Genomic DNA, 13,076 nt, shown 5'->3' on the forward strand with positions numbered 1-13,076 from the left:
TTGGTAAAAAAAAAAAAAAGGGGAAAAGCAACTAGAATGAAAGAGCCCTGTTGACAGGAGAAAAATGGTATTTTTTTTATTTTTTCTCTGAAAATACTTCAAAGTTTTATAGAAATATTAACCTTTTTTATTTTTTTTTATTTTTTTCCTTCTTCAATGTGGTGCTGCAGAGCACAGATAAATCCAAGTGGCTGTGGCATGGGCATTTAATTTCCTTAAGAAGTTTTCTCTGCTTCATGGCAAAAATGTTGTCTGAGACCAGGAACGTAATTGGATGATTAAAGAGAGTCATCTACATCTGGTGCTGGTTAATAAGGGCCAGGACAAGGGGAGCATGGTGGCCCCCCAGGATTGTCCCCACGCTCTGGATAAATGAGGTGACATTAAAGGCACGAGCCCAGGGTCAGTGATTGCCTCTTATCAAAAGATTGAGGCACAGGGACAGAGCCACAGCAGGAAAAGTGACTTTGGGATGAGATGGGGAAATTGTGAGAGCTCTGATTGCCAAAGGGCTCAGCCAGGGGCTGCTCCTGGGGTGGGAGGAGCCCACGAGGGATGGGAGCTGCTCATGGCCTGAACTTCAGCCTGAGACTGCCCAGCCTGGGGGGACAGGGCTCAGGGGGACCTCAGCCATGTCCCTGTGCTCAGAGGGACCTCAGGAATGTCCCTATGCTCAGAGGGACCTCAGCCATGTCCCTGTGCTCAGAGGGACCTCAGACATGTCCTGGTGCTCACAGGGACCTCAGGAATGTCCCTGTGCTCAGGGGGACCTCAGCCATGTCCTTGTGCTCAGGGGGACCTCAGCCATGTCCCTGTGCTCACAGGGGACCTCAGCCATGTCCCTGTGCTCACAGGGGACCTCAGCCATGTCCTTGTGCTCACAGGGGACCTCAGGAATGTCCCTGTGCTCACAGGGGACCTCAGCCATGTCCCTGTGCTCAGGGGGACCTCAGCCATGTCCTTGTGCTCAGGGGGACCTCAGCCATGTCCCTGTGCTCACAGGGGACCTCAGCCATGTCCTTGTGCTCACAGGGGACCTCAGGAATGTCCCTGTGCTCACAGGGGACCTCAGCCATGTCCCTGTGCTCAGGGGGACCTCAGACATGTCCTGGTGCTCACAGGGACCTCAGGAATGTCCCTGTGCTCAGAGGGACCTCAGCCATGTCCCTGTGCTCACAGGGGACCTCAGCCATGTCCCTGTGCTCAGAGGGACCTCAGGAATGTCCCTGTGCTCAGAGGGACCTCAGCCATGTCCCTGTGCTCAGGGGGACCTCAGGAATGTCCTGCTGCAGGGAAAGGCAGAGCAGGACCCAGGCTCTGCTGCCAGGGCACAGGAGGGATGGGCAGGAGCTGATCTCAGGGATTCCCACCTGGACATGGGGCAGAGATTGTTTCCTCTGTGCCCAGGGTGGGTGTGGAGCTCCCTCAGGAGACATCCCAGACCTGCCTGGAGCATCCTGTGCTCTGGGATGGCCCTGCTGGAGCAGGAAGGTGGGACTGATGATTGCAATCATCTCCAAGAGAGGAAAAGGCTGCAGTAAAATAAGAAATAAATGTTCTCTAATTTCCATCCGAGCTGGCCTTGAGCACTTCCAGAGCTGGGGCAGCCACAGCTTCTCTGGGAAACCTCTCCCTTTGTCCCTGTCCCCAGGCCAGGCTGAGCAGGACCTTTCCCAGGCAGTGGCCAGGGATAGATGCTGAGCTCAGGACCTTTGGTGTTGGTCAGCTGGTCCAGCTGCTTTCCCAGGGATTCCCACAGCCAGGTTTCCTCTTGTGCTTCAAGCTTTGCACTTTGTTTCCTCCCTAGGAATTGTGGCAGGATTCTTGCATGCAGCTTTAATAAGATGTGTTCCTGCCAACACCTCCTGATGAATGAAAGCCATTAAAAATTGAAATGACTGTAATCAAGTAATGTGATATTGTAATGTTAAACTTGTAATTAGGCCCCTGCATGTTGCTTTCTCCAGTTCTTTTTTTTTCAAATTTCTTAATTCTTCCTTTGTGTTGACTTTGTTCAGCCCAGCCTCTTAATACAAGGTTTAGTATCCCTTTTTTTTCCTTTATTTTTGAGCCAGCATCTCACAAAAATTCCTTTCTCATGTCATCATTTGTTGCATTTAAATAATTTGTGTCAGCTTAGATGCTGAGGGTCTGTTTGTGAGTAGAAGAATCAGAGGTTAAAAGTCTTTTTATAGTCCCAACATTGTTCTGTTGGGATTGGACTTGGATTTTAGGCAGAAAGTGCTTTGGTACTCACAGCTGTGGGGTTGTGTCTGATGGTTTCTTGTTTCCCAACAAGTGCTGTGGCTGAAAATGCTCTTTTCCTGTCACATCTTGTGCATCCTGGTGCTCCTGATCTGGCAGTATCTGCTTTAACTGAGTGTGTCACTAATTAAACACCCTGCAACAGCTCCCACAATCAGGGAGGGAGCAAAGACTCAGAAAGAATCAGGCAGAACAGACTTTGTAGGGTTTTAAAATATAAATAATTAAGAGCATAGAGATGAGTATGGCTCCAAGTAAGGAAAAATGGAAAAAAACCCCTTGCACATCTCCATTGAAGCCAAACCCAGATGTTTTTCTCCCTTATTAAAATATGGACTAAAAATACCACGACTTTACAGTTCTTGAATTGTTGGAAATGGTTTGCAGATGAAGTCATCAGGCTCTTTTTGTTATTATCCATCTATCCCTGTGCTTTCTGGGAACTCTCTCAGGGTATTCTGGACTCCAGAGATGACCTGGAGAAGGGAACAAATCAAGGACTTTTTTTTTTCCCTTGGTGTAAGTGCTGATTTTTCAATCCACAGATGAGCTGGAATTTGCTAAATTAAGTTGAGCCCTGTGACAACACATGCCTGGAAAAGGGACACACAGGAGTGAGGAGAGGGAGAGGAAAATGGAAAAAAAAAAAAAGAATCAAAATGAAATTCTCCCTGGAAGTGGAGAAATAGGAATTGTTTCCTTTGCTTTATTGTTTTCAGAGCAGTTTGCTGGTGACTGCAGCACTGAAAAGGGAGAGGTTTTCAGGGAGCTTTGGAGGGAACCTGTTTCCATATAGATTTTCCTGAAGGGCTCTTTGCAGATGTGTTTCTGTTGATTGTTTTGTTGCAGGTCAGCCATCAGCTGGGCAGTGTGATGGATCTGTTCAGCACCAGCCTCTCCCTGGCGGGTCTGCAGCCTCCCAGTGACAGACAGATTGATGGCATCGACCTTTTACCTGCCCTCCTGCAGGGCAAGCTAATTGACAGGTCAGTGATTATCCCAGAGCTGCCAGCCCTGCTCCTGCCTGAAGGGATGCCAAATTTGGGGCTGGTTTTGTTGGTTTTTTTTAACACCAGCTCACAAGTATTTAATGTAAAGTGAATGGATGTTTCCCACTGAGCTCCTGCTCTGCTGGAACAAGCTGAGGTGGGAATTCCTGACATGTGGCATGTTGCCATACAGTGGAGCCTGGGGACAGATGAAAATGTCACAGGGTTAGCAGGGATCCCTGGAACAACATATGGCAGGAGAGGAGATAAAAGCCTGAGAACTGGAGCCTGGCTAGGGGAAAATCCATTATTTATCACTGCAGAAGCTGCCCAGAGTGTGCTGGGTCCTTGTCCTGCTGCAGGGCTGGGAGGTGAAGGATGTGCTGCTGCAGAGGACCTGGAAACACCAGGAAAATCCTCTTCCCAAAGTCCTGGATCTGGGAATGCTTCTGCAGGGATAGATTTGGGTGAAAAACCCAGAATCTTTATGTACTGTCAGCTCTTGGGCACAGGCACCAAGACCTGACAGCAAATCCTGCCAACAAAATTTTATTGGAAGTGTCAGAGGTCAGGAGAGGTCTTGGGGCTGGGATTTTGGTGAGGAATTTGGCAGCCTGGGAAATCTGACTACAATCATATTCTTTGGGAGATAGCAGGGAAACTTAAGCATGGAAAACATTTTTGGAGCTCTTTTCCTTGTTGGATGAGAGCCTTTGTGCTGTGAAATTCCTTTTGTGCCTGTTAAGCAAGGAGCACACCTGAGTGTTACCTGCCAAGAGCCTTGCAGGCTCCTCAAACACAGCCTGGCTTCCTTCTTCTGGAAGTTTGGAAAGTTTCTTTGTTGTTTTAAAAAGGAATTTCAGTGCAGTCACCAACCCCTTGTTTCTGTTACACTCAAACCACATTGTGGCTTTTTTCCTTTTTTTTTTGCTTCCTTTTTTTTTTTTGCCCCCTAGACATGACCAGGACAAAGCTTTCACAGCCCCCCAAAACCTTTCCAGGAGATGCAGTTGTTGTGTTCTTTAAGCTTAAAAAGGAAAAAGTGAATGGAGGTGGGGGAAAGAAATAATTTATATCAGAATATTGAGTACAAGCTGGAATTCTCCTTCAGAGGAGAAAACGTATTTTTTTAAAAGGAAAACCCTAAAACCTTCAGTCAGGGAGGCACATAATAACTGGTCAAATATTGGCTGTTGATGGCAAGGAAAAGGAGACTGGAGTGGTGTGTGGAATATTTTTTGGGAGGTTTTGTTGATGGCACTGGTTTAGATCAGCTGTGCACTTTGGCAGGTCTCTCTTGCTGCCTTTATTTCACTTCCAGGTGTGTTAAGGATGCAAGAATGGGATTTTCTGGGAGCAGCTTCCCCTTTTTCCTGGGGACCAAACTGTTCTCCCTTTGTTCCTGGTGACAAACTTGTTTCCCCTTTGTTCCTGGTGACAGCTCTTGGTGACAAAGGAGGGAGGCTCATTGTTGCTGTGAGGCTGAAAGAGCTCTGAGCCACTCCTGTCATTCAGACAGGGATATTTAAATTTCACCTTGCATTTAGGGGCAGGTTTTTCCAGGTGGCATCACCAGAGTGAGTCGTTGGAGTGGCATTTGAGAGGGAAAGACAAAGGTTCCCCCAGACAGTGACAAACAGCTCCACCCTCAGCAACCCAAAAGAGCTGGAGAGAGGAGCTGCACCAACAAATCAACCCCTCTTCTGCAGATAGTCCCTTCCAGTATAATTCTGTGCTGTTCCCTCCAAAAATCCAGGAGTGTTTTATTGGGAAAACCAACAGGAACTTTGCTGGGATGCCCAGGGAGCAGCACAGATGCAGCGAGCGAGATGCATTTCCTGGATGAATGATTAATGAGGGAAACCTCTGGGAACAAATGCAGCTTTAGCAGCCTGTTTACATGCTGCAAAGTGAGGTTTGAGGGGGAAAGATGGAGAGGAATTAAAAACACAGCATGTCTGGCTGCCAGGTTTTTCCATGTGGAGTTTCTCAGAGATGTCATCCAGCATCTGGTGTCCTCGTGGCCACCCTGCCTGTGTGACACTGGCAGAGCTGGGAACAGCAGCCTGAGCATCCCAGAGCCCCTGAATTCCACTTTTCCCTCCCAGCCAGGCACTTGAGAGCTGTTTGACATTGGAACTGCCACGCTCCAGAGGAAATCCCAGGGGCTGAGAGTTCAAGGATTAACAATCACTGGCAGCCAAGCTGGATAATGTTTCATTCTTGCACCGTGTGAGCTCTCAACTTGATGAACACTTTAAGAAATGTTAATTGAAAACCTTGCAGAGGAGACTATTAGGAGGCAGCCTGTTCCTGCCTGATATCCACATGGGAAGTGGGATGCCATTAAGGGGTTTGTGGCCCTTATCAGGAGGCTGGGCTGGGCTCTTGGTGTTTCTCATGCAGCTCTGCTCTCCTTCCAGGCCCATTTTCTATTATCGTGGCAACGAGCTGATGGCAGTGAGAGCTGGGCTTTACAAAGCTCACTACTGGACCTGGAGCAACTCCCAGGAGGAGCACAGCAAGGTAATGGCACAGGGACCTGTCCTGGAGTCACTGGGATCCTGGGGACAGGCACCCTTTCAATGCTTCAGTGTCCTCTGAGCTCCCAGAGCTGCTGTGCAGGTTTCTGCTGGATATCAGGAATATTTCTGCCCCAAAAGGGCTGTCCAGCTGCCCAGGGAGGTGGTGGAGTCCCAACCCCCCTATTTAACAGCAGTATGGATGTGGCACTTGGGGCATGGGTTGGTGGTGCTGGGAGAACAATTATCTTAGAGGATATTCCAACCTAAATAATTCCATGATCCTAAAAAAACTGAAGTGACTCCTGAAATCAGGGACAAAGAGAGGAAAATGAGCAAATTCCAGGTTCTTCTGAGGGATGCTCCCTTTAATCAACACTTAATTCTCCTTAATATTAAACCTTCCCTGCTGAATTCTGAGCTTTTAGATTCTCACCTATGGTTGGACTCCCTGATCCTTTTGAGTTCCCTTCCAACTCAGGATATTCCATGATTCTGGAAAAGTCTGGAGCCTGATGCCACACTGACCAAGAGTCTCACAATTCCTGGGACAAAACATCCATTTTGAACTATTGAACTGAAACTTTTTGGGTTTGTGATGGTTTAAAAGGAAAGCTGTAGGCAAGGCACAGTGGTTGAAAACAGTAAAATCAATGTGTTTAATCTGTTATCAGCACTTCTGTGAGCCCACATCACACTATGTGTAACATTTAATTTATTTTATTTATTTCCTGGCTGATCACACATGTTAAGCACCATTATTTCCTTTTCTTTTTGTGTCTTTCTTGGCTCTGAACTCTGGGGCATTTGCTGAGTGGCAGCTTCACACGTGTGCCTTGCTGCAGATCCCTTCAGACAGGAGCCCAGAGCTCTCAGCAATCCTGACAGCAGCCTGGGCTTGGGGAGGAATTGTTTCCATGATTTATTTTTTTTTATGCTTTTTTTTTTGTTTGTTTGTTTGAACCTGTGGAAGGTCCTCAAGGCATCACAGGTGCAGAACTAAGTGCTGGTGACATTTGTGGATATAAAAGGGCAGGGATTCTTTCACTGGGATGTCCTGGGGGTAGAAGGAAGCTTCAGCTCCAAGGAAGTAATTTCCATTCAGGGCTGGAAATGTGTGTGTTTGTCTTTTTTCAGACTGCAGTGCTTCAGGAGTCAAAGCTTGTTTTACAGGCAGCAAGGAGGAAAGGAAAGTTGGCTCTAGAAATGTATTTTATGCTCTGTCTCAGTGCTAATTGCACACAGATAAAATGAGATCATTTATTTGTCTTGTGTGTGAGTAAAACCTGTTTATCACCCGTGGAGGGTTTTCCCTGGGAGCTCCTCTGTGTGTTTGGGTGTAGGGGTGGCCTCCTGCTCTTCCCACAAGAATTCTTGCTCTCCCTGGTGATAAAAGCACATACCCACACTTCCAGTTGGGAAAGAAATAAATCCCTGCACAGAACTCAACTCATTCCTACAGCCCTGAGTGTGTAACAGTGATAATGGGGACCAGCTACTCCTTCCAGAGCCTCTCCCACTGTGAGCAGTGGCAGTGCTGCAATTAAGGAATATTTATTTCTTTCCAAGTCTTTGTTTAACTGCTGTCTGATAAAAGTCAGCAATTATCCTGTACATCAGAGAGATGATTACAAATCCACTCTCTTTCCTGCAGCTTGGATCACATGAGCTTGATGTGGGGAAAATTGGAGCACATTAGTGGCCAGAGCAGCCATTAACAACATGCAGAGGAAGCTGAGGCTGAGATTTGTTCCAATTCTCCTCATGTCCTCGAGCCATTAATTACAAACCTCACAAGTTTAAAAATAGAAATAAATCAGAATGCAGAGCAGTTCCACAGTTCCCAGCCCTGCTGGAGGAGTTTCTAAGCTCACCTTACAGCACAGTTCCCTCTTTCAGTGACTGGGCTTCCCAGCTGTGTTGATATTGGACTCTGGAATCAGAAAGGCCACTTTGTTTGCTAATTCCATTTGAAAAACAACTATAAATCCATGCACATCTGTGGCATTTGGAATTCTGACTGTTGGCCTGTTTGTTCAGTAGGGTTGATTTGCCATCCCAGTGGAACTCCAGCTAATGAGGGTTTGTTAATTGTATGGTCTGTAGAGGTCTGTCCTTGTGAATCCAGTGAGACTTCCAGACATGAAACTCTGTGTGCAGGTCCCAGTCAGACCTGGAATATGGGGGTTTCTTGTCACCCATTGGAAAGGGAGCTGAAGCTGGCCAGGTGTGGCAAAACAGCTGCCTGTACAATTTGAAGAGGTTTGTTTTATGGGTAGGTGAATATTTCATGATTTTTACAGACAGGGTTTAGCCAGCTCTCCTTTCACTTTCAGAATTCCCTTGCTAATTGACTGTGTGGAAAATCACTGATACAGAAAAATTGCCCTGGGTTTAATCCACATTTTTATTCAACTTTCAGATGAGATTATCTCACTAATGCAGCCAGGAGCCCATTTTCATGCTGCCACTGGAAAATGGGGAGCTGGTGCCTGTCCTGGATCTGTTTGGGATGACCAGGATGGTGGGGGAGGATGTGGCCCCTCACCTGGAAAGCTGTGTTTGGCTGGGGTGTGAGTTGGTTCAGTCATAAAGGATGTGCACACAAATAAAAATGTACCAGGGAGACACAGCCTGCAGAAAGCACAGCCTAGCAGAGCAGAACAGGGCTCTGAGGGCTCCTCTCCATCTGGCACTGGAATATTTACTCTGGAAACATCCCATGCAGGCAGCACACAGCTCTGCAGTCATCCTCCAGTCCCATGACAGCAACATGCCCTTACTGGTCTGCATCCTCTGCCTTATGGCCTGGGATTAGGAACTTGTCATCTGACACACAGATGAATTGTGCTCTTCTGTTCTTCCCAGGTTTTGTTTGTTTTTTTTTTAACCCCCAAGCACTTTTATTTTTCTAGTCTGACTCCTGCCAGGAAGTCTTGTAGTCTCTGTCAGTCCTGGAGGATACCTAGATGCTGCTTTTTCTGCTGGATTAACTGGATTTTTTTGATTCTTGAGGGGGTGGTCTCTTGAAAGCATGAAGGGAAGGCTCTTTCCACAGAATCAAATGGGAGCAAGCATTTTGTGGGACATTTTCCCTGAGGATTGCACAGGATGCTTATTTGGAGCTGTTTACCTGCCTTCCATCTATATAGGTGGCTCATGTTTACATAATTTGACATCTCTGACATTCAAGAGGTGATAAATGGGACAGAGAGAGATGAAAGGAAGCCTGACTTGAAAAATGTGTTTGTATTTTTAAACAGTTTGATAGAGGTAGAAAAATCTCCCTCCTGCACACAGGCTGAGTCCCTGGTGCTCCAGGACTGGTGGATATCAAGCTTTTCCATTGTTGTTCACCTTTCTTTCCCTTGTAGCAAAAATCAGCAGTGATAAAAATAGCCATGTGTGCAGGAGCAAAGGGAGAAGTGGGGATAAACCAGGGATAAACCTGGGGAGATCCCTCTTGGACAGTGAAAACACACAGCACTTTTACTGTCAGTCACCTGTAAAATGCTGGGGTTTTTGAAAGCAGGTATCTGAAAAGGGGGAAAAATAAGTGTTTTCTATAAATTTACCAGAGTAAGCAGCAAGTCCTCAGGAATTTCCTGGTTTAGTGCTGTGCAGAGGAGGCAAGAATGGGAGGTAGCAGGAGAAAGGAAATTTCCTTTTCTCTGCCTGCCACCAAGAGCACCCAGCACTGAGCCACCCTTGTGCCTCCCAAGAGCGCTGATGCAAGAAGGGGGGAAAAAATAACGAAGGAAAACCCGCGGATTTGGTTGTGGGAGAGGGGCTGATAACATGAACCTTCCCGGGAGCCGCGCTGGGACTCCTCGGGCGCTCGGTGACTCGGAAGGAGGCGCCGGCGGCCGCCGCTATTGTTTCAATGAGAAATGCCACGGGGGTATCGCAGCCGGGCTCGGCATTGCCCTTCTCCTCCACCTGAAGGGATCGATCGAGCCTTTTCTGTGCCGGCGTGTGAAGTCAAGTAGAACCTCACCGATAATGACATTTCATTGTGCTGCTCGGAGCAGCATCGATCGGGGCCGCTGCGCTCCCCATCTCCCGGGGCTGCTCATCTCCGGGGGCTCTTCAGCCTCTTAACGCATTAGAAACCTTTTCTTAGGAGCACGGGCTTGAAGTTCGGCACCCACACTTGGAGCTGAGGATGATTTCACCGGGAATGGCCGGGAGGGCAAGGACGCTGTGCAGTTATTACCTGTGCAGTTATTATTAGCAGGATTTAATCAGCAGCTGCACGTGGAGCTGCTCGAGGTGCCCGGGTGGTGCTGCCGGAGCAGGAGGCTGGGCTGGAGCCAGGCTGAGCCATTGCCAGAGGGCTCCCGTTAACACAAGCGGTGATTCCATCTCTTGGCCGCCAGCCCACACTGGCAGCCGGCTGTGTTTGTCTCATGTCTATATTGACACAGCATCTGTGGGCCATTTGCTCTGGAAATGAAAGCTGTGCAACCCAGGCTGCTGCATCCCAGGGATGGGAAAACAAGCCGGGGTGTGTGGCTGCTGAGAAGGACAGGGATGGTGGTGGCTGTAAGGCTCACCTGGTGGGCAGGGAATGTTGTGCTTTAATCAGGATAATTGGAGAAAGGATTGTTGGAATCTGTCCGGCAGCAAACAGGTTTCTGTAGTAAGAGCTGGGCTGTTCCTGATGCTCCCTTAGAAGGCAGGAGATGCTTCTGGTTTGGATTTCAGGCTTTTGTGATGGAGCAGAGAAGCTCCAAGGGTTTGCTGGAGCACAAGGAGTGACCTTTGTGCTGTGTTTGATCAGTGAGCCCTGCAAATCCCAGAATCCTGGAGGCTGGAAAAGCCCTGCAGGGTCATGGATCCAACCTGTGACATCCAGTCCTTCCCTGAACCCCTCCAGTCATTACCTTGGACAGGGAGCAGGGACAAAAATTAGGAAATTATGATCCCTGCATATTGCTGTGACCAATCTGACAATAAAGAGCTTTCAGGGTAACAGCAGAGTGGGTTTGGGTGGTGTTATCCTGGTGGGTAGGACAGGCTTAGATGGCTCTTGGCTCTTTTCCAGCTCCAGACATCACCAGACCTACCTATACAAAATAAATAATATTGAATTTTATATATTTATATTTTGCTTTACTCATTTGCTGATGAATAGAAAATCCTTGAGATTCTCTCTGCAGGTTAAGTATTGACTCACAGAGTACATAAAAATAGCAATATTCCATTTTATTTACAGGAATAAAGTTGGAATGCCTTAGAAATGTCCTAAAATGGTATTCTTGGGGGTTTTATTTATTTACCTATTAATTTATTTATTTGACTTTTCTCTACTAGATTGCTTTTCAGGAGGGTGCTTAAATTGGAATGACAGGTACCTTTGAGCTGGTGGCTTTAGGCAGATTGTCCCAGCACTTTCTTTCCTGGGAATCTTTGGGATTGTGTTGTGGAGTCTGGGCTACAAGGATTTCCTAGGAAACACAAGATAAAACAGAAACAGAGCAATGTCTAAACAAACACCCAAGAGAGGAAAATCTTTCACACTGAAGCATTTGCAGCAAGGAGCATTGTACCAATTAGCAGGCTCTTAATTAAATTGCTTGTTTGATTTGCATCCAAATTATAATTTGGATGTTATGGAGGCTTTGATACCTTTTCATTAACTGGTCCTTTTGTGGGGAAAAAAAAAAGCCCACAAAAATCTCTTTTCCCTGTGTGTTTCAGAGGCCTGTGGCATCACAGGGTGGGAAGGTCAATCAGTTTTATATCCATTTAAAGTCCATTATTGGTAGGGCCACTCCAACCTATCAAGCAACTCCCTTATTTTTCCAGTCAGTGATTCAGGAATCTATAGCCCTGTGCAGATAAATGGGATTTCATGGGCTTCTAAACTTCTTGCTTTATTGAAAAGCAGAATATTAACTGCTCCACTGACCAGCTGTCCATTAAAAACACGGGGTATTTTTAGAAAATTGTTTGCCAATCAAATCCTACCAACATCTGTAGAGAGCCTTTTCAGTTTGTTTTCTAAGCAAATGCTGCAGCTGCTTTCCCACTTCCATTGAAACATTCCCATTTAGCTGCTCTCCCTGTCTCAGGGCACTTTGGGATTGTGAGGAGCAGCGTGGGAGCTGGAATTGTAAAATTCAGCTTTAACAAGTCCAGTTGGGGCCAGGCCTTGCTGGGCTGGGCTGGGCTGGGCTGGGGGGGCTCTGCTTTATTGCCTGCCCAGGGAAATGAGTTTTGCATTTTTGGCTCTTGCCAGGGTTTAAATGGGCTCTGGTGGCCCTGGAGGCTGCAGGGCAGGGATTAGGGAATTAGGGAGCTCCCAGCTGGCACATCAGGGCTGGGGGCAGATGGAGCTGGCAGCTCCAGTGCCCAGTGAGCACTTAACCCTTGCTGCTCCCAGCTGCTTCCCTGGGAGATTGCCAGGAGCTGTGCCCTTCAAACCCAGGGAAAATCCCACCTTGTGCCCCCACAGATGTCACAGACAGGAATGTGGGAGTGTCTCCACTTCCTGCAGCATTTCCATCCCCGCTGTCCTGCCCAGGTGAATCCCTCAATACCAGCTTGCCATGAATCAAATTGAGAACACACCAGTGTTTATAAAATTAACCAGATTTGCTTCATTTCTGAGAGAAATTTATCCTTCAGGTGCAGGCAGGGGAGTTTTCAGGTGCCTGCTGCCTCTCAGGGGGTCTGGAGGTCTCTCCTGGGGTTTTGGTTTTGATCAGAAGTGCCAAGTGATCCCATCTTCCTGGGACCTTCCAAAGCCAGAAAATCCTTTCCACATGCAGAATTTTTATGATTAAAAGCTTCCACCTCTTTGCCTTTTGTTCTGCCATTTCATTTGAATGAATATTTTATTTGGATTATATTTTTATAAAACAAGAAGGCACAGCCTTGCTTCAGCTCTTGTGTCAGTGCAACACCACTTACCTTATTTTACCCCACCAGCTCAGAGTGTGTATTGGAGATTGAAGTGGTTTAAAATAATCCTGAGCTTTGTAGGTGTTTTGCTGGAGAGAAGTGGCATCAATTCAAGCTTTGCTGCATCAGCTTTGATGACCTCTCTTCTTTTTCCTGCAGGGCATTGATTTCTGTCCTGGCCAGAGTGTGGCTGGAGTGACAACACACACCCAGGAGGAGCACACTTACCTGCCCCTGCTCTTCCACCTGGGCAGGGACCCTGGTGAGAAGTACCCTTTAAGGTGAGCCACTTCATGGGGTTTCATGAAAGCTCAGCAGTGTCAGTGTTCAAGATTTATTTGCTTTTATAGCTGGTTCTTGAAATCTGCTTATAAACTGTCCCAGAAAGCTG

At 47.2% G+C, this 13,076-nt stretch overlaps 1 protein-coding gene across 1 annotated transcript in view; it reads left to right on the forward strand.

Moving 5' to 3' along the window:
- The window catches only part of GALNS (galactosamine (N-acetyl)-6-sulfatase), a 41,115-nt gene that overhangs the window by 13,191 nt on the left and 14,848 nt on the right, over positions 1–13,076 (forward strand). The window contains exons 10-12 of the mRNA XM_056500904.1: positions 3,115–3,251; positions 5,678–5,780; positions 12,845–12,966. Coding sequence (XP_056356879.1) covers positions 3,115–3,251; positions 5,678–5,780; positions 12,845–12,966 — 362 coding nt within the window. The remainder of the gene's footprint in view (positions 1–3,114; positions 3,252–5,677; positions 5,781–12,844; positions 12,967–13,076) is intronic.

The sequence above is a fragment of the Oenanthe melanoleuca genome, chromosome 11 (genome assembly GCF_029582105.1).
Source record: "Oenanthe melanoleuca isolate GR-GAL-2019-014 chromosome 11, OMel1.0, whole genome shotgun sequence".
NCBI classification, from domain to species: domain Eukaryota; kingdom Metazoa; phylum Chordata; class Aves; order Passeriformes; family Muscicapidae; genus Oenanthe; species Oenanthe melanoleuca.